Genomic DNA, 21,441 nt, shown 5'->3' with positions numbered 1-21,441 from the left:
ATGAGATAGCAGCATCAATGCCTGCAAATCCACTCTTAGCCCCCACTGACTATAGGGTTATGGGGTGGTTATCTGCCCCTGGCTCTCTTCCTCACAGATAAGAGACAATTACAAGGGTGGGCAAGATATGTCCTTTTTTGGTCTTTCCTGCTGCCAGTTACCAAACTTTGTCATAAGTGTGCCATCTTTCTGTGTTGCATCTCTTTGGTCACCCCCCCTCCCCCCCAGTTGGTATCATGCACTCTGTAGGCAGGCTCTGGCATTGCTGTTGTCATATAGCTATACAAAGTGTAGTGTTTTCTTAGGGCATGGGAGAGCCAGAACTCCACTATCCCAAATGCAAATAAAATCTTGATTTAGTTTCTGGCTTTAAACTTAGAGGTGGTTGCCCTCCTGGTTTCAATCTAGACTGACCACCTACTCTCTGCTGTTGGGCACAGAGCACCAGAAGTTTCAGGCGAATTAGTTTAGTGGCATTAATTCAATGACTTCATGTGCATACACTCCCTCACCGATTAGAATAGAAGTTGTACCTAGAGAAGTCCGAGTGTGAGGAGAAGGTGTCAAATAGAATGAATGATTCTAACACCTTTTCTTCTTTTTTCTCTATCTAATACTAGCTTGAGAGTCACTTAATACCCCCCCAGCAATATATAAGAGTAAGAATATATTTTTGAGTTATTATGCAGTCACTTCTATATATAGTACGCAAACATAAATCATGACAAAAATATTTTTTGTAATAAAATTACAATACACTATACTAAGTGTTTGACTTTTAATGCACGATTTGGTTTTTTTCTGGTTCCCCTCCCAAAAAGCATATTTTCAGAGGGGCAAGGAGAGGGAATTCCCATGGCAAAGGTTAGGGGTTAGGGGTGGGACTTCTGGTCCCAAGATGGCAACCAAGGGCCAGGGCAACTGTCAAGGGGCAGGGCTACCCGCACGGCCCTTGACAGCTCACCAAAACTCATTAAGTGGCCTTCCACCTGAAATAATCGCCCACCTGTGATGTACCTGCACATGGCCCCCCCCTGCCTGACCACCTGCCTCCCACTCCCCCCCAGCCCCTTGCAGGCTGGCACTCTGCCAGCCTGCAGAAAGCTCTTTGCAAAAGAGCAAAATCCACATGTTTCTCCATTAAAATGAAAATCTACATTTTTCTTGGGTAAAAGGGAAAATCTGCATTTTTTTATCCATGGGAAACGGAAAACCCAGATCACTGATTGTCGGTTGCAACTAGGTAAGCGTGGTGAGTCCAAAGGATTCTCAGTATAAAATCAACTTGGCTAAGAAGTAGTAAATTTTCCCACTTAGTCTTTCTTCTGAATTTACCCAAAGACCTCAGAAAGCCTGGTTCAAAACAGGTGGGCACCATGTGGCCTCTTGGTTACACAGTGTTGGGCAAGTATTTTCAAATTTTGGTTTATTCTCAAAGCCTGCTTGTTATTTGCTAAATGTATGAATAAAAATCACACCTTGAAATTGTGGTATTAGTATCATTGACTCTAATCCATAGCTTCTCGGTATCAGGGAAGACAAAAAAAATCCTGTATTCAGAACTGACATCTGAAAGCATTTTAATATGCATATGAAAGCAACAGAACTGTAAATAGATGTTTTATAATAAATTTGTATATGTATATTGGCATCTGTTGGGCATCTCTTCATTAGCATGCTAGTATTGGCTAAAATAACACTACAAATATGCTGTATGAAAGAGTTTTGGAGCAGATGTGAATGTTGGATTATTTATGAAAGTCAGCTTTTATGTTGTATGCATTATGATTTCTGGCATTCAACTAGGGGATCGTGGTTATTATTACTATTATTAGTTTTGTACCACCTTAACGTATTTTCTTGGATGTTTGTCATTTTTGGGGTTTGTCACCACAGATTGAATACCATTCAACTAATTGCTATAGGATGATGTCTGTTTAAATACTGTACTAGCAAAATCTCTAGGTTTGAACACTGTCAGAGATGGTGTGAATGAAGAATTTTTAACTTGCCTCCAGTGTTGCATTTCAGGATTAAATGCCCCACGTTGGTGAGAAGTTGCAGCTTTCTTTCTTCATTATTAATCCTAGCGTTTGTAAGCTGCCTCTTTGTTTGCTGGAGTTTACAGAGCAACTGAGTTGTGCCGTGCTTCAGCGTCCTTACTCACCCTGACTGTGGAAGACAATACCTCTCTACCCATTGAGTGTCGCTGGGGGGAGTGGGAGGGAAGCACTGATAAAGTTTAAAGCATTGATTAAGCGTAGATCAGATTGTTTTAAATATCTTTTATTTTCTCAATGTTCCTTTTTCAAATGGCTGAGCAGAGGGGTCGCCAGCACAAAGTCCCTGTCCCTAAAGAGAGTGAACTACAGCTGCCCTTTTAAAAATATTTGAAAATACAGAAAGATTTGCGTTACTCCCCCATGTATTTGAAGACTCTCTGTAATATGCAAATCTTCATGCATGTGCCCATGGGGGCCTCAAGTTTATTATTTTCATTTTAAGCACCAACATTGTGTTTGATGCTGTACAGGGCAAAGTCGGGAGGTGCAAATGGAAGTGGCTTGCCTGTGGAATCCAGTGCTGGCACCTCACTTGCTACTTTACTGTAACTCTGAGGCACAGCAGCAGTTTGTAAAAGTTGTTCTGTTTCCCTGAATGATCAATGGCTCTTAAATCATTATCTTGTCAGTGAGAGTTTTCCCCCAACACTGTGGAAGTGTGAGGGTTTCTGATGCGAGTCAAAAAAGCTTGCCCAGTTCTTTATCACTCTGTTAATAGGCTCTGCAAGTTGGTAGACTTTGTGAGGTTGTAAAGAGACCCTTAAAGAGATTTAGATCCATTGATTTTCCCAGTGCAGTTGCTTTCGCCATGCTTATATACTAGTGATAATCAGGTCTCTCTTCAGTTTTAGTTTTGCCAAGTTCACCACCCTCAGCTTTGAAGAAGGGGGTATCATTTCAGTTCAGCCATACTTTGTGGATGGCAAGAGCATTAGAGGAGATTTACTGTGTTTTAGGAAGTTGTAGCTTTCTCTTTCCAGCATGCTGCCTTTGATTCTCCTTCTGCTCCTGGAGGCTCTGAGGCACAACAGAAATGTCCTTGAAGGATATGACCCTGGGGAAGTTAGATCAGAGCACCTGCACTTAATTCACTTTAAACTGCCCTTTGTTTACAACCAGTCTGTTTATAATTCAAATTATTTGGTATTTTCAGTTTTGGTATGTAGTTCTCATTGGAACAAGAAGAGTTCCATTTCACAGTGAACCTGTTTGCTTTAAGGTTTGTGTATATGCATTCATTGTTTCGGGCTGTCCTCCCACTTCTATCCCACACTGCATTGCTTTACGTTGGGCTTGGCCTGACTTTGTATCTGTGTGCTGTCCACTGCCCTAGGGATATCTTAGCTGTATGTAACCTCTCTGTTTAAATGGCAACACGCAGCCAGAACATCTCTTTATGGAACATCAGGTAGTAGTGAGTCTACATACCTGTTTTAGCTGCCACACTTCCCGGTGGGTCCCTGTAGCTGCCCTGCTCTTGGTGAGGTGCATGTTCAAGTCCCACCTGAAAAGAGTCCAGAGAACACAGGCATCTATAGATCAAGCGAAGGCAAGGGGCATGTCCGTTGTCCCAGGACAAACCCTGCGAAGTGGGAAAGGAGCACTGACAGTTTGTCCCATGGTATCTGCAAAGTGCATCTGAATGGTTGTTCTGGGATTGCATCATTGGATCAATGGCAGAAAAGCAGCAGTGCATTTAGCCTCTTGTTAAACCCCGACTGAAAAGGTGATGTGTGTACATGCCAATTCTGTGACTTCTTTTGTTTAGAACAAACACAGGCACAACTGGTCCCAGGACAAATGCAACGCTGTACTGCCAAAGCTACAGCTGTATGGCAGAGACACCACTTCTGCTGGCAACAGGAGCTCTTTTGCCAACTATATAAATCATTTCCCTGAAAGACATAAACTATACCAGCCACAAGTTTTTGCCTGTGAAGCTTGTCTGGTGTGAGGGGGAAGTTGCTGGCGTAGCTGTGCTGGTTGGTGTTGTGGTTTTTTTTAAGATTCCTCACCGCTCTAGCTCTGCCTTCAAAGCTGTGGTCTCAAGCCAGTACACTACACTTACTCATTTTGGAGCTGATCACATGAAGTGAGGAGACTCCAGATCCCACTGAAATCAATTAAAGATAAGTGAGCTTAACTCATTTCATGCTCTCTTACCGTCTTTGTGTTAGGAATTCACTAGTGCCAAACTACCCAATTCAATATATAAGCAAAAGGTATTCAGTTCAGAATAACTTTCAGAGAAATTGGGTTTTTGTAAGATAAATGAGGCTTCACCAGAAACCTGAAAGAAAATCATCAAACTTTTTTATTTGTTTATTTTTTGCTATGAAATACTGAGCTGAATGCTGACAGTCGGTAAACCCCTGGGCCGGTACTGTTGTTCTAGTGCCTGTGCCTGAACTTGCAACCAAAACATGTGGGAGCAAACATAAGGATGCTATGAGAGTCAAAATAAAATCATTTTTGCACTATTTTAAGAAGTAGTGAGATCACATTTGGAGTACCCAGGGATTTCTGCTGACAGTATTATTAAAAGCCTGTTCTAGAAATGGAAACGGTAGAGAAAAGTGAAATATAAAAAGGAACTCCAAAGATGCTGAATTGTAAGCACTTAAAGAAATCTAGGCCTGTATCCAATATTAAAGAGGGATATACATCTTACTATTAAAAACATCTTGGTTACTTGGCTCTTGGTTGTCTTAAAATTGTTTTTTTTTTTAAGTATTGTATATGTTGCAGTTGTTTTGAATACTTTCTGTGGTGTATTACAACGAAGATTGGAAGGGTTTTTCCAATATGGCTCCTTACTTTCCTTTGCTGAGAAATTGCTGAACATTTTTATTTAGGCTACAGTTTTGTATATATAGTTGCTGTCCAGTGCTTTTTTTTTGTTTAATATCAGACAGAGTTAAACATTTAGTGCTCCTTACCCACTTCGTAGGGTTTGTCCTGGGACAACGGACATGCCCCTTGCCTTCACTTGATCTGTAGATGCCTGTATTCTCTGGACTCTTCTCAGGTGGGACTTGAACATGCACCTCACCAAGAGCAGGGCAGCTACAGGGACCCACCGGGAAGTGTGGCAGCTAAAACAGGTATGTAGGTATGTATGGGGTTAGTCCTGCTGAGGTGCAGAGCCTTTACTAGATGTGATACAATTTGATTTTGAACTCAGGGAGCTATGACTTTGTTTGTATGTTCCAAATAGCATTTCAAACAAAAAAATATTTCTTAAGCCTGCAAATTGCCTTCTGACTACTTTGTGCATGTCAGTTGATAAACAATGGACTGTACTAGTCTTCCTCCCCCATCCTTGCCAATATGTACAATAATAGAAAAATTTCCCGAAAGAAAATATAAGAAAATAGCAATATAGTAAGGGCAGAAACCCCAAACCTTCCAAAGTTGTCAAATTCCAGCAGCGCATGTTTCTATTTCATTAGTTACACACAAATAAACTCGTATCTTTTCCTTTGTTAGTGGGTACAATATGATATGCAGGAAGTAGTGCATCAGTGATTTGGTTCCAGCAGAAGTATTTGGTTTTAGTATTTGCTGTTTGCAGAGCACTCCATTATTGTACCTTCACAGTGAGCATTTCTGGTTGTACACAGGGGTGATGCATAGGGGGTGCACGCAGGTGCACATGCACCCGCTGAGCATGGCAAGCACACCCCCTACGAAAAGGCGCTGCTGACACTGTTGGCGGCGCCTGCAGGCAGTCGCCGCTTGCCACCCTGCCGCTTGCCACCCCACCGCAGGGACTACATCTGTGGGCGGTCTGAAATTGCTGCTGGCTGCCGTTGCCAACCATTGGTTAGTGCTTGCAACCCCCACCCCGCTGTTGCTCACAGCACCAGTGGCATCTGCGGGAGCTCCCCGTTCACTGCCACCATGCTGCCACTGCTCCCGCCCCCGCTGTGTCCCCCCAGCCACTGGGGACACGTGTTGTTCATGGTTGTACACATTGGATCCTTTTGTTGTTCGCTGTCTGAGTTGTGTGTGTTATGCCTTATTATACTCTGTGTTCTCAAATTTAGTACTGAACTATAAGTCATCAGCTTGATGCATACTTTTTTTAAAGATATCATGAGACAGAGTAGGATTCTGCAAGGCTTTTTTTTGCGTATGGGTGATGGGAAATTAAAAAAATAAAAAAGGCATTTGGTACTACTAAGGAAGAATGAGATCTGAAAGAGCATAAAATAGATTTCTTTTATGGAAGGTGGTTATTCTATAGATTAAGCTGTCAAGGGTGGCAGGGGTATCTGCCATTAGTGTCATTTTATCAAAGACATGTGGCACATATTTAGAAGAGAGCAACTTGCTCCTGTGCAGGTGTTCACAAAAAGGAGGGAGTAGGCAGAATAGTGGAAATGGCACATTAATCCTAAGTAACCTGTACTTACTGTGTTAATGATTGTTGGTTGGGTTTGTTTGAATGACAAAAGCAGGCTAAATTTTGCCAGCAGAGGGTGCCAGAGGCCAGCATATAGACTCACTTTTTGCCTGTTTTGCACACAAAAAGAGATCTGTATTGCCACGCTGGATCCAGAGCCAGCATCCTTTCTGTGTGTTAATGCAGGGTAAGAAGCAGCTGTGTTGGACACTAAGGGTACATGTGCACAGAGGCTGCTCCGACATGTTGTAATTACAGCACGTCAGAGCAGACTCAGTTAATCGAGTCTGCTGGAGCTTAGTCATTACCATGCTTCAGCAGACTCTAGCATCACATATATCTTCATCCCCACGCTGAAAAATGGCAATAGGATCACTTAACTAAAGCTGGTGCGTTGAGCATTAGTTAAAGAGCACCCACTGCCATTTTGTGAGTAGCAGTGTAAGCAGATCCAGGGGAATCTGCTCACACTGCTGTAAAGTGCATCACAGGTGTCCAAGGTAGGGATTGCTAACCTTTTAGGTGTGGTAGGCCAAATTAATGGAACTAGATCTGAATGTGGACCACCATAGTTTCATAGTAGGTAGGGTCAGAAGGGACCTGAGCAGATCATCAAGTCCGAACCCCTGCCATGGCAGGAAAGGATGTTGCGGTCAAACGACCCTGGCTAGGTGATTGTCTAGCCTCTTTTTGAAGACCCCCGGGTAGAAGTGAGCACCACTTTCCTTGGAAGTTGGTGCCAGCTCCTAGCCACCCTGACTGTAAAGTACTGCCTCCTGATGTCTAGCCTGAATCTACTCTCTGTCAACTTATGGCCGTTCTTCCTTGTTACTCTCAGTAGTGCTCAGGGAAGCAAGGACTCCCCCATAGCCTACTGTTCACCTTTGGCCAGTTTGTAGATGGCCACCACATCCCCTCTCAGCCTTCTCTTGTGGAGGTTGAACAGGTTCAGGTCCCATAGCCTCTCCTCACAGGGCCTGCCCTGCTGCCCCCTGACCATGCAAGTGGCCTCCTCTGGACCCTCTCCATGCTGTCCACATCCCTCTTGAAGTGCGGCACCCAGAACTGGATGCAGTACTCCAGCTGCGGCCTGACCAGTGTCATATAGAGGGGGAGGATCATCTCCTTGGACCTGCTTGAAATACATCTGTGGATGCATGACAAGGTGTGGTTAGCCTTCCTGACTGCATCCCCACATTGGTGGCCTATGTTCATCTTGGCATCAGTGATGACTCCAAGATACTTTTCTGCCTCTGCACTGATGAGAAGGGAGTTCCCCAGCCTGTAGGTGTGGTGCTGGTTCTTCCTCCCTAGGTGTAATACCTTGCACTTGTCAGTATTGAATCCCATCCTCCTCTCATCTGCCCACCCCTGTAACCTGTCTACATCCAGTTGCAGCCTGTCCCTCTCCTCCAGCATGCCCACTTCTCCCCACATCTTAGTGTCATCTGCAAATTTGAACAAGGTGGTTTTCACCCCCTCATCCAAGTCGCTGATGAAGATGTTGAACAGTGTGGGCCCGAGCACCAAGCTCTGGGGGACCCCACTGGCTACATCCCCGCAGGTCGAAAAAGACCCATCCACCACCACTTCTGACCCAAATGGTACCACCTCCTCTTGCCCCCAGCACCAGTGATTTCCTGCTGACACCCCAACTTTTGGGGTTGGATACAGTCACTTGGCAGGCTGCATGCCTGCCCTAAGGAAAGGGAGAGTGGAAGAGAATAGGGATTTGGGGCTGCATTATTACTTTTGCATGGATGTATAGAAGAGAAAAATAAGTTTATGTAGTCAGCTAGGAGTTTAGAAGAGGATGGGAAGTGCCAGATGAGTAGCAGTGGGTTCATCTACATGTGCTGTTAGCATGGAGTAATAAACTCCAGTGCGTACTGCACCAGAGTTTGTTGCTTCTGGGTGCCGTGTTTGAATGTGTGCCTAGGACTGCAGCACATTGAGCCAGGTTGGAGCAGCCCTTGTCTGGGGGTCAGCCTGCAAGCCTGGGGGGCCGTTCCAACCCAGCTTAATGTGCTGCAGAGGGGCTGGTGGGGGCATCAGGGTGTTCCAGTGTGGGGGCAAGCCAGCAGGCAACCTCTGCACTGGAGCACCCTCATGCCCCAGCCAGCTGTATCATCATTTACATGTATGGTGCTGCTCACTGAAGAACTCCTCCGTAGGATTTACAAGTACTAACCTGCAGTGGAATTGATTAGTTTCCTGTGGTCTAATAGGGTTGGCTGCATGTGTAGACGTTGAGACTTTACTGCTGAGCTAATTAGGCAGCTTTGCAGTAAATGTCTCATGTAGATGTGCGTGTGACTCAAGAGAAGTATATTTGTGGGGACTGGGCTTTCAGGGAGTAAGATATTTGCTGTGTTGGGACTGTCAGGCATTTTGAGGTTGTGGCAAGCGAAGGCGTGGATATCTGTCAAAAAGTAAGTAACGCCTGATGACATAGAAGTCAGGGGGTTGCAGGCCAATAGCAGCTTCCCTTTCCCTAGGTGCAATGAACCTCCTCTTGATCAGCTCTTGAAAATGACTTTCAGGAAGGAAGCAAGGAAACTGTATTGTAGGTAAAGCAAAAAGTTAGTTTGCAGGAGAACCTGATGGCAGAGATGGTGACTGCCTCTTCTTCTGTGGCTGTCTTTGGCTCTGACACAAAAGCCATGGGGACAAGAACTGTTTTCTTCAAAGAGCTGAGTTAGAAGATGCACGGGAGTGAATGGGACAGCAAAGAGAGTGCTGTGTGATATATGCTTCACTGCGTCCTTCCTCTGACTCACCCATGCTTTAAGAATTATAGTTTGCCTGCAAATACACATTTTCTGAGAAAGAGATTGCTAAAGGCTCTTGCCAAAACCCTTCAAGCATTTTCAGCTCCTTGTGCCCCAGCTGTGGAAGGATTAGTCTTTTGAAGGCAGGGTTTGTCTCATCTCAAAAAAAAAAAAAAAAAAAGGTTTTGTTTGATCATCTTTATCCACCCTTGGGAAATGAGTCTTCCTTATTGCATTTCTGGGAAATCAATCAAGGACCATGTCATTAAAGTTACTTCAGTTTTGTAGCATGAGTAAATTATTTTTCCTGTTTAGAAAGGGAAATGGTGGTCCAGAGTCTGTCGTTTCTGCCCCTCTACTTGAGAGAGGTGGTGAGATTCCAGTGCTTCTGACTGAAACATGTAGGATGTGGTTGTTGTCTTCTGATGTTCAGGTTCTGATTGTATGAACTGTTAGGCACTGATTCACATAGTGAATTCTGTTATATTTATTATTGGTATCATAGTGGGGTCTACAAGCTGTATGCAGAAACGGAAGTCACTGTCCCTGAACTGGATATCAAATTTTATGTCTGATCTGATGACACAATAATTTCTATGTTCTTAATGTGTGTTCCTTTAACAAGAGTCTCTGCTAAAGTATGCACAGAGGTGATACTGAGCAGAGGGGACACAGATGGTTGTTGTGTGTGGCACATGGCAAACCAGGGAGGGAACAAGCGGCGTGGTGACAGATAGGGAAGGAAGCAGAAAGCCAAGCAGCCAATCAAGCAGTGGCAGGGAGGATGTGGGGCTAATCTAGGGGTGGGTAAAACGTAGTCCGGGGGCCAGATGCGGCCCGCAAGGCCATTCTATCCAGCCCGCGGGGTCCCTAAAAAATTTAGAAAATTAATATTTATCTGCTGTGGGCTGCCTGTCATGTAGCCCTTGATGGCGTGCCAAAACTCAGTAAGCGGCCCTCCGCCCAAAATAATTGCCCACTCCTGGGCTAATCTGTGGCAGGTCTGGTTGGCCCAGACTGCTGTAAAGTATGCATGTGAACTTAGTATCAAGTTGAGTTAAAAGGATAGCCCCAGTAACCCATAAGACTCAGATATATATCCACATATGTTTTGTCATTCACTTTTTAAAAATTTTAAATGACAGAGGTAGCATGACACAGCAAGCACATGTTCAGTTCACCTGAACTACTAACTTCAACTACATTTTGTTTGAATATATCCACCAAGGCCCAGCTGTTTGACTGAATGCTATTATGATTATCTGGGAATTTGTTTTAAAATGTAGTAAGAAATAGAATTGCTTTTGAATGCTCTAGGCATGTCAGTGACAGAAAATTATGGGTCGGCCCATGAGAATGATTGTAATAAACCAGGTGCTGTGCTTAAGCAAGCGCCAGTAAAGCACTGTTTTGTGGTTTTGTTAGTTTTGTGTTTTTGGGGGGTGGGGTGAGAGGGTTGCCTGTCTCTGCCCCAAGAGCATCAGACTCTGCCACACTCCTTTTTTTCTGGAATGCTGTGCAAGCTGGGTCCAGATGGGTCAGAGATGAGCATCTTGGCCAATTCCCTGTGGGCCAGTGCAGTTCTGCACATTTCTGACCATTGATAAAGAAATGAAACTTCCCTGACTGCTTCTGAACAGAATTCAGACATTCGTTGCTTGCAGACTTTTTTTTATTTTTATTTCCCTCCTCTGGTGTTGGTTGTTGTTTTTCTGGTCCGTTGCTGTCAGGATATAAAGTATAGATTCATAGATTCATAGATGCTAGGGTCGGAAGGGACCTCAATAGATCATCGAGTCCGACCCCCTGCATAAGCAGGAAAGAGGTTTGGTATAGCCAGATCTATGCATTAAGAATAGCTTGAACTTGTTTTTAATATTTCATAACTTTTCTACAATGTAAGAAATAATATATGCATTCACATGTGTTTCTGATTAATTAAATGGAACAAAGAAATCGTAAGTTAACGTGCATGGCATACCAGATTGATATCACCTTTCCTTGGTAACTAAAAGAATGAAACACAAGGGTTTAGGGCATAGTCCAAAGATAATCAACATCACTGAAGCCTGGTGTATCAGACCCTAGATACCTCTGACAGGATATTAAAAGGATGTGCACGTGCATACCTCCATGCTTACTTTCTGGGATGGGCTGAGCAGTGCTGGATGTCTTCTGTGCTCTTACATTAAGTGGTCAGAAAGCAAGCAAAGGTGAACTGAATTTAGTACTAACAAGTAATTATTTAAGATCTATACCTAGGGTTACCATATTTTCAGTTTCAAAAAAGAGGACATTTGTGGGGGGAAGGGGGGTATGTGATTGGGGGGGTAGTCATATGCCCATGCCCTACCCCTGCCCTTCCTTCCCAAGTCACAGCCCCCCAGCGGTGCTGCTGCCCCTCACTCCTGACCCACAGTGCCCTGCCCCTCAAACCATACTGGTGCCCTTCACTCCCAACCCATAGCCTCCCTGTCCCTTCTGATACCCCTCACCCACAGCCCCCTGCCCCCCCAAGCCCTACCAGTGCCCCTCATTCCTGACCCACAGCCCCTTGCCCCCCCCAGCTCTGCTGTCCACGCAGCTCCCTGATGCCCCTGGAGAACTGCACCCCCATCCCTTTCCCCTGCTCTGCTTCAGCCTCAGCACCAGTAGGCATGCCTGCGCGCACACATGTAAGCACATACACACATGCATACACGTGTGCGCACACACACTCTTTCTCTTTTTTTCTTACCAGCCTGTAGCTGCTGGGTCCACGCGCAGAGCATGTGATGCCCTGCCTCTAATTGCCTTTTCCCTGCTGCCCCAAGCCCCAAGCAGCTCCTTGTTAGGGCAGAGGCAAAACAAAATCCTGGACATTTCTGATATTTAAAAAAACTGCCTGGACAGAGGTGGGAGGACCCAAAAAGATGACATATCTGGGAAAATCTGGGTGTATGCTAACCCTATATACACAAGCAGTGAGATGCAATTAATTGAGTCTGCTGGAGTGTGGTAATCACTGTGCTCCAGCAGCCTCCAGGGTCTTGTGTATCAGCATCTGCATGCTTAAAAATGGCAGTGGGGGCACTTGAACTAAAACTTGTTTGAGCTTTAGATAAAGTGCACCCGCCACCATTTTTAAGCATGGGGGTGCTGATACATAAGACGGTGCGGGGGCTTTAATTAGAGTGACTCTTGGAGCTGCTCTAATTAAAGCCGTCCGCTCCCCTACTTCTTGGAGCATGTGTATAAACGCCCTTAGTTCCAGCCATCAGTGCTGGGTTCATGTGTAGATTTTGGTATTCAAGGGGTATTCAGATCCCTAAGATTAGTGTGACTGGCTTAGAAATGCTGATGCTCTCTTAAAAATGATCTTTTTAAAAAAAATAAAACATTATTTCCTTTAAATTAATTTCCTTGCTGGTTTCTGAGCCCTTCATTTACTCGCATCACATTTCTGAAGCCTTTCTCCACAGTTCTGGGGACTAGAAACTCACTTTTGTTAAGGAAATGTAAGCTGAGGTCCTTGTGCGGGTTTTTTCATATCAGCAGCTGGGGCTTTAAAGAAAAGCTTGTTATAAAACTGTGAGAGTCGGCAACACTGAGATTAACCAACTCTCAGAGAGAAAACAATGCCAGTTTTCCTCTGCCCGCCTCCCAAGCACAGAATTCAGGGTTCGGTATCTCGTTGGCTCCATGTGGTGGCCCTGCTGAAAGGAAACCACGGCCTTCAGTTCCCAGCGCAGTGTTTGTTGTGGCCTCAATTGTTACTAAGGAAACATGATAGCGAACCCAACATTTGTCAGGTTAAAAAGCGTTTCTGTTTACCTGAGCTTCAGTTTAATTTTGAGGACATTATAAACGATAAGGTGGGTGAAGACAATCAGAGTATAACCTAGACATCAATTCAGTTGACTTCAGATCATTTGCATTCTTCAGATTGACTGATTCAATTACTGCAGAATGTATGTAGCGTTTTGCTGCTTCTTGTTGTTGTTGTTGTTGTTGTTGTTGTTATTAATAACTACCCATCCACCTGTCTATGGCATAATGATCTCACAAACACAAAATGGTAACAGTATTGATACTTCCACTTGCCAAAGAGGGAAAACACTGAAATTCTGCAAGAGTCTCAAAAACAGAGACTCCATATGAGACTTCTGACCATTTTCCTCCTCTGCCCATCATCTCTTCAGACCTTGATTGGACGGAGTCACTCAGCATGGCAGACATGCAAAGCAAAATTGGAGAATGCCTCTGTTCATGAAGAGCAATTGAACTAAATTTCACATGCATTCCTAAATTACTGCTCTCTGTTATGATGTAAGAGAAGCCAGCGTAAACAGTCCTTCAAGGTTCAAATGAAGAGAAAAAAGAAGAGAAGAGAAATTGTGATTTTTACTGTTCAGTGAAAATGGAAGCAAACTCCTGAAGGTTCTTTTTTCTGCCAAGAATCTTTCACTTGTAAATTATGGGATGTGTCCGTTTAATGCCAATGACTTGAAAAACTGCAAACGGCTGCAAAGGAAAACTCAAAACAGGTACTGAACAGCAAGCAGCTTTCCCTTTCCCTTGCCTGTCAGGAGGGGAATGTCATTTGCAGTATAGTTGCTCTGGTGCTATAGATCTTGAACATCTTACTACTCTAATGAATGGGTGAGGCCTGCTCTCATGGGCAGTCCAAACGTGAGAAGTATGTGAAAAATGGGGCCTAGATTATTTGCTATTTTAGGACAGCTCATTATTCTGGCACACAAATTAATCCAGAAAGAAGAGGCAGAATGATAAATTCCATCACAATGCACAGAATTTTAGAGGAAGTAGCTAAAATGGAAATATAAATTTCCTGCAGGTAGCCAAGAAATGGCACTTTCCACTCGGGATGTAAACAGTTAAATGACAATGACATTTATTGCTCACCATTTACCATTTAGTGAACTCCGGCAGAAACAGCTCTGGCCCCTGATGTCTTCACTGTGTTTCTGGTGCTGCGTGGGCCCCTGGCAGCTGGTGGGGAGCCACGGGAGAAAGACACTGGGCATGGGTGAGCCACTAGGGGGCGCTTCCCAGCTGTGAAGCTGGGGCTCCCCTGGTCCCCATGGACAGGGGCTTGGGCTGCAGATGGAGCCGGGGCTGTGGACCTCTCCTGTGCCTGGATTCAGCTGCCACGGGGAGGGAGGGACATGCCACACAGGTTGGTTGGGGCCTTCCTGTCACAGCAGCAAGACTCGCCTGCATGGTGGGTCTGCCTGGCCCCCCTACTAGGGCATCCTGGGTTAGGCAGCGGACTTCCTGTGCCTCCTGCCGCCTTTGTGCTGATGCAGCCCAGATCTGCAAGACCACTCTGCGCTGCCTGGCCAGGCTCTCCCCAGCTCACCCAGGGAGAAGGAGAGGTCTGCTCCCAGTGCAGCAGACTCTGCTGGGCACGCTGCATCCTTCCCTGTCCTGCCTATGGCACTGGTGCTGCGCAGGGCCTGTCAAGGAGGTGCTGTAGCAGCTGGAGCAGGCATTGCCGGGTCTGAGGGGCCACTGCCAGCCTCTTCTGTGGTGAGTGAAGTCCCAGCTGTTTCTGGGGTGTGGCGGTTCAGCAGAGATCCCAGGGGGAGTGTTAGGGCTGCAACAGCAGCCTCCCAAGCTGGAGCTGCTGCACTGCCACCCCTCAGGAACGCCCTGGGGCCATGTTCACCATGCAAGGGGCTACCGGCAACCCCTCAGACCCAGTGCTGCCTGCTCCAGCTGCCACCGCACCTCCTCAGGCTGAGCCAGCCTGCCTCAGGACGGGACCAGGCCCTACGCAGCCCCAGTAGCATGGGTGGGAGGTGAAAGGGCGCAGCACGCCCAGTGCAGACCCCACCACTGGGACTGGTCTCCCACTGCCACTGGGGTGAGCTGGGGAGGGCCCAGGCTGGCAGCATGGAGGAGCTTCTTGGCTCCCACCTCTCTTTCTCCTTAAGAAAGGAGTTGGTGCTTTGCTAACCCGCCTTGTCTTCTTCATTACAGTACTGGTACCCTATAAATGAGTTTCAGCAGTCTTGGATGGGGAAAAGTGTGACTTGGAGCGCGGTTCTCATGGTTCTGGCTGGCAAATGAGACAGAGGTTCATGGGGAGGAAAAGTTGAAAAAGTAATTTAAAAGCTGTTTTATAGATCTGAATGTAACACAACATTTTGTCCAACCTCTCTTCTGTGGTTCCAGAGTCAGCCCTTCTGGGACTCCTGCACCACTACATTGAAGAAGGAATTTAAAAGAAATCTTGTCCAAGTTCTGGGAATTGGCCCAAATGTGTGTTTGTGTCAGGGACTGTGGTCTGGGCCTTTAGGGAGCAACCTGAAAAACTCTTGCTTATAAATGCAGAAGTTGTTTTCCTCTGCGTCCGACCACTAAACAAGGCCATGTTCCTGTGAGCGTCTTGGGCCATGAACTTACCACTTCAGCAGGGGTGTTCTTCGCACTGATTAGTAGCAAAGTGATGACCCTTTCAGAGTATTATTACAGTGCTTTATTTTGTTACCATTTAAAAACCTTTATTCCACCCTTGTATTTTTTGGTGACTATGCATATGGGAGTCAACATCCCGGTGTGAGATGTTTACATGAACCCTACCCCATTAGAAGATACCCCATATGTGTTTGGGTGGAATGTGTGGTGGAGTAGGCTATAATTTTTTTGATAGTTTCAGGTGATCATGAACACTCAGCGTTGCATCATTAGAGGGATACACAGCCAGGAATAGGCAGTCTTCTAGCATTACAAGTTGAAGTGCACAAGCGTCCATCCAGAAGCACCATGTACTCCATGCTGTGTGCTGTTTGTGGTTCATCTGTTTCTAATACCCTTAACGACACAAAGTGTACACACCTGATGTAAACTTTTACCAGGCTATTGAATAATGGAAAGTCCCTTGTTACTTTGCCTAGCATATTTGTGTTCTTCCAGGCATTTCTATTCCACAAGAACATGCTGCCTGGGTACTCCCAAGGGGGAATTTCCTTCCTGATAAACAATTCTGTAGTGATTCACCAGGAAGGATGCTGTGGTTAAGGCACTGGATTGGGACTCAGGCGACTGGGGTTCTATTCTCAGTTCTACCACAGTCGAGATGTAATAATGAATGGGTTGATGCGCAAATATGGGGGCAGAGAAGTGAATACAAACATGTTTTTGGATGAACTGTTTCCTCCTGTTTGGAGGCTATGTAGATTTGTTTGTATCTGTTTTTGTTACTGGAGACAAATAAACTGATGACATCTGGGATGAGGCCTTAACTGACACTGAGTGAAGTATGAACCTAAAAGTTAATGTTGTTAATTGTAACAACAATCTGCTGCATTGACCATGTGGGAATAATTGGTGTAATGTGCTTAGGTGACGGTGTCCAGTCTTACTTAGTTGGCTGATTTAATAAGTCCTCTCTCAAGGGCTCATGCCTTTCAAAATGTGCTGCAGTTTCTGTGAGAAATCAGATGCCAAACTCCTTTTTCCCCTACCTTGCTGAGGATCAAATGTGTCCCTTTGTATAGTCTGCAGATTTGCTATTTCCTTTGTCAGAGCTTATAATGTTCCCATGGGGTAACTCTCCATTTTTTTTTTCCTTTTAGAAGCAAGAGCTCTGGCTACAGATCTTTAGCTCAACTTCTTAATACTGTGTCTGTCTAGAAAAGATGAATCAGGAGAGCAGCCCGAGCGAACTACCTGGTGGTGAGTTTTCAGTCTATCCAGGCACTCAACCTGTTTTCGGATCAGTGATTGTCCATGTGATTTGCTTTGTATTTATTTTGCTTGTTTATGTAGTATCAGGAAATTAAACCACAAACAGAAATAAAACAAAGGGGGTGATTCCTGTGCTGAATCAACTAAAAGCATTTTACACTGTGCCCTGAAGGTGGCTGGGTATTCTAGCTCTCTGACTGTAGTCAGATGTCAAAATTCTGGAAATTAAACTCTGATTTTAAAAATTGATTATGGCAAATGTTTTAATAGCCCCCACCTACTCACAAGAATACTAATTTTAATTAAAATGTATTACACAATTCCTTAGTCAGGTATTACCCATTAACCGTTCTTTTTTCTGTTAGTCATTTGCCAACAATTAGTAGCCTTCTAATACAAAGGTATGTCTTTTACCTTATGAGCTAATGGTGTATATATAAACAGTGGCGTAATGACCCATAAAGGCCTAGCTTTATACTCCTTGGCCTGCCCTAAGATTCATCACAAATCTCTTACTCAATTCATTATTGATGAACTTCTGTAGTGTGGTGTTGTCATCCAAGCCTGCTAATGCCACATCTCTTAGCAGCCTCTACAGCAGAAGGAAGCTTGAGAGCCTCATATCCCAAAAGCAGTGTCTGCAAATTCCAGGCTCCTGCTCAGCTGTGCACTTGTAAAGGGCCATTCTCATTCTGATGTGAGAGCTGGTTTTTGGTGCTTTCCATTGTTCCCTATTCTTTGGTTTTGGGCAAGGTTTTTTTTTGTCTGATTGCTCCTTTTTTCCTTTTTTTACATAAGTAGAGGTGGTTGTGCGAGCTCAGTCCAGCCTCTTTTCTGTGGTTCCAGAGTTCTGTTTCTTGGCTTGTGAGGAGTAGTGAGAGTCCATTTCTTTGGTTTTGGCCTTGGTTTGGGGGAGGTTGTCTAATTTTTTCTACAATTTTCATTCATTATGGTAGTGTTGAGATGGAACCTCCTGGAAATAAGGTGCTGATGGTCCTCGGCACAGCTCCAGCAGGCAGACCTGCTCTGAGCAGGGTATGTTGATACGGTACGTGAGACTATGGAAGCTTCCTAAATCAGTGCTCACACCAGAACTGTCAGCATACAAATTGAACAGTTGGTAGCAACGCTAAAAAAATCCCTCTGTAGTATTTAAGAACAGTGAGTTCTGCTTTTAACTCTTCAGTGCTTTGTGTATTTTTTGTTGTTGATATGAAAGTTATGTTCATGGCAAGAAATTGTAGGGATGGGCAAATCAGCAGTGTGAGGGGAAAGTCCAGCGTTTTTGAAGTGTTAGAATGACATTCGGGGGGAGGCTCCATAGGCAAACCTTAGTGGTGCCCATTAGAGAAGGGTTGAACACAGCTCGAGCATACTCAGATTATTTATTGAGCCAACAGCTCCACAAGATTTAAAAAGGGATGGGGATGCTGACATGGATATCAGGAACACACAAAGTTACCAGAATGAATACAACATTTGGGAAAGGATATTAAAACTCATATTTCAGGGCTTGGGCTTGACCCAGTCTCTAATAAACAAACACCAGGATGAAACCCTCTTCAGGAGCAGATGGTCCCACATACGCGTTTTGCCAGGTTTTAGGCCTTCACTCAAGCATCTGGTACGGGCCAGAGTCCAGCGGTAGGATACCAGGCTATAGGGTCTCATCATCATTTATAGTAATTTCTGTGGTTTGCCACCTGTGCTGTAAATAAAGTTGACCCTCTGTTTGGAGGTCTCTCATACACAATCTCCATTTGTTTAGCTTCCAACACCTGACTTGGCTTCTTGTAACTTTGAGAAGAACCTCAATACAATTAATTGTCTGAGCCTCACTAAGCCTACTACTTCGCTAGGAGTCAGAGAGGAAGGATACTTTAATCTTGTGAAAGATTAAACTATTTTTACTGTAATCCAGCTGGAAGGGTAGCACTTTTCTCAGGGTATGAGACAGCCAAGTTTTTTTCCCATTCTCTCCTCCCCTCGTATACAGGAAGGAAGTCCTGGCAAGGGCCCCCTTAGCTTCCTGTCGACTTCTGAGCACATTTCCAGACACAGCCTTCTCCACCATCCATCACCCAGCTCAGCAAAACAATTACTGCAGTGCAACGGGAAAACACGTTTCACATAAACACGTTGGAGGGTGTATGATCGCAAACCACTAGAATTCACACACAAGCCAGATTTATCTATGAGCTGCATCTGACAGGAGATTATTCAGTACTTTCTTCCCTTCTCTTTATAACCATATGTCTCAGCCACTAAAATTCTTCTTTAAATGAGGCTTAAAAATTAAAATCAAACCTGCCAATATTTATTAAAGTAGCCTCTGCATTGGCAAAAGTCAACAAAATGTATAGAGCCTTAGGCCAAGAAAATGACTAAGGCTGGTTTCTGATGTGAAACACTAGAGAGGTGATGCGCTTGGCACAGGGGAGGATGTAAACTGTTCAGTCTCACATTACTCAGGGCCTAGCTGAGATTAGTCAGTAAGTATGTTGGCCTAGCTTTGCCAGAAGATCAGACAGTATGATGGGATCCAGAACAAGGCAGTTATAAGATCCAGGGTTTAAAGTTTATAGAGTGTCTGACCATGGGATGGTTTAGGTATAGTTGATCTGCCTTTGGGCAGGACCGGAGATGACTTCTTAAGATCCCCCCAGCCCCATTTTCTGTGATTCAGTTATGATACAGTTGATATGTGGCACCTTAAAGGAGAAAAGAAATAACATGGCAGAGACCTGCCTTGAATTTAGCCTTACTTGTCCTGAGGATGACTGCAGCATGTCTTCCTAGAAAGGGGTGGAGGAAGCAATTCACTACCACTTCTTCATTAAGGGTGCATATTTCCAATGATTGTCTCTGAAATTGCTTTGTAACATTTAGGCAGTATTTCTTGGTACTATTTGTAATCGGTCAGGCATTTTTTTAAGCCAAAAGCTACTTTTGCATTACTTTTTATTAGCCCAATGTTCCTGTTTGCTTTGTACCATTGGAGTTTCATCCTGGTATGGATGCCTGTATCCTTGCCTGCACTGTTCTGTCATGGAGGCTTGATGAGAGATTGCCAGGAACACCCCACAATGTGATTGTATGACTGTTGTACAAGAGTGTAGGTCAGTGCCACTGAAAAATGTAGAAAAGTTAGGTACCTAGGTACCTGTTAGTGCAAACTGCATCTCTAAATGAAAGTGATATTTAATCAAGCATAACAGCCCAGTGTTCAGAAAAACCAGGAAAGTTTGGCTATATCTAAGGTAACTTTTAAATATGCTAAAGCTGCCTTTTTCACACAGAAGATTAGGCCCCCAGATCTGAGCACCTGCAGCGAATGTTCCCAGAAACAAAGCTTAACCTGCTTTACTGTATCCTCCCAGTTTCAGCCCCCAGCCATATCTATCTGAGAACCTATCCTTCAGTTCTTCATGCTAAGGTGCTCTTTTCTGATTACTTATGTCAACTGTGGAAGAACTTGTCTGTACGTTTGAGTGGAATTGTGGAAACGACATTTGAGGGCTGTTGACTTTTGGGTGACTTAGCTAGTCTGATTGCTGCAAAGAGGGCAGGTCCTAAGTCATGATAAACCAAGGTAACTACTCCAGGAGTGCTCCTGGATGCAGCTTCCAAGGCCTCTGTTTCTGACATGCTTGAGGCGGGGTGGTGGGTGGTGAGGGATATTCTTGGAGTGTGCTTACTGCTTCAGTTCAGAGTTTGGAGCATGTTGAGCAGAAGCAGTTTGGGGGGCTTATTTTTCAGTGGCAACCTGAAGAGAATGAGTGTTGAGTAAACATGGGTGTAACACCTTTCCAAAGCCAGATGAGAGGTTTTTTAGTTTGGACAGTACAAGATTTCAGATTAACTGTGCAGTGAGATCGTACCCCAAAACTTTAACATTTGTTTTTAGTGAAGTAGAAAGGACTTCTACTGGACCGCCCAATTAAATTCACTGATGGCCTCTTTGCTGACTGTACTGGACGCTCCATAATTTCACAAAGTTGTTTGAATTGCTCTCTCCGAAAGAGTGATCATAATCACTTAATTAAAATGCTTTGGCGCAGTTCATTTTATTACTGGCGATACTAATATTTTCTTACGGCTAAAATTTGCCTAAATAAGGCAAAAACTTGAATTCATGCTGTAACTGCTATAAGCAGAAAACCAATTTGTTCTTTTTAATGAGCCAGATTTTGTATTAGGATTTGGGGAAGGAAGTTTATGAAGGGCATGAAAAAGCAAGATCACATAAAAGTCTTGTGATAGGTTATTGAAACCTGCCACTCCAGGAGAATCCTGCTGCTTCAACACAGCAGCAGGCCTACCTGTTTACCTTTAAAAAAACCCCTCCTCTTCCCCTTAGATGAGGAGCTCAAGACTTCTTTTAAACAACAGTAAAAATAAAATTAAAAGACATGCAACTTTGGAAAGCAGCAAGACTAGTTCAGTGACACTTGAGTGCACATAACTAGTCTTTCTAGCTGTGTGCCCATCACTGTTGTTAACT

At 44.4% G+C, this 21,441-nt stretch overlaps 1 protein-coding gene across 10 annotated transcripts in view; it reads left to right on the top strand.

The window, feature by feature from the left end:
- EXD3 (exonuclease 3'-5' domain containing 3) overlaps positions 1-21,441 on the top strand; it is a 446,340-nt gene that overhangs the window by 81,565 nt on the left and 343,334 nt on the right. For all 10 annotated transcript variants that reach the window (XM_090022475.1, XM_090022476.1, XM_090022470.1 and 7 more), the window contains one exon: positions 16,826-16,925. In XM_090022475.1, the coding sequence (XP_089878601.1) occupies positions 16,889-16,925 (37 nt within the window). In that variant the 5' untranslated portion in view covers positions 16,826-16,888. The remainder of the gene's footprint in view (positions 1-16,825; positions 16,926-21,441) is intronic.

Source organism: Crocodylus siamensis, chromosome 11, assembly GCF_052110815.1.
Source record: "Crocodylus siamensis isolate JL-2025a chromosome 11, ASM5211081v1, whole genome shotgun sequence".
NCBI classification, from domain to species: Eukaryota; Metazoa; Chordata; order Crocodylia; family Crocodylidae; genus Crocodylus; species Crocodylus siamensis.
Note: the sequence above shows the minus strand (reverse complement) of the source record. Positions and strands in the feature narration are given on the sequence as shown.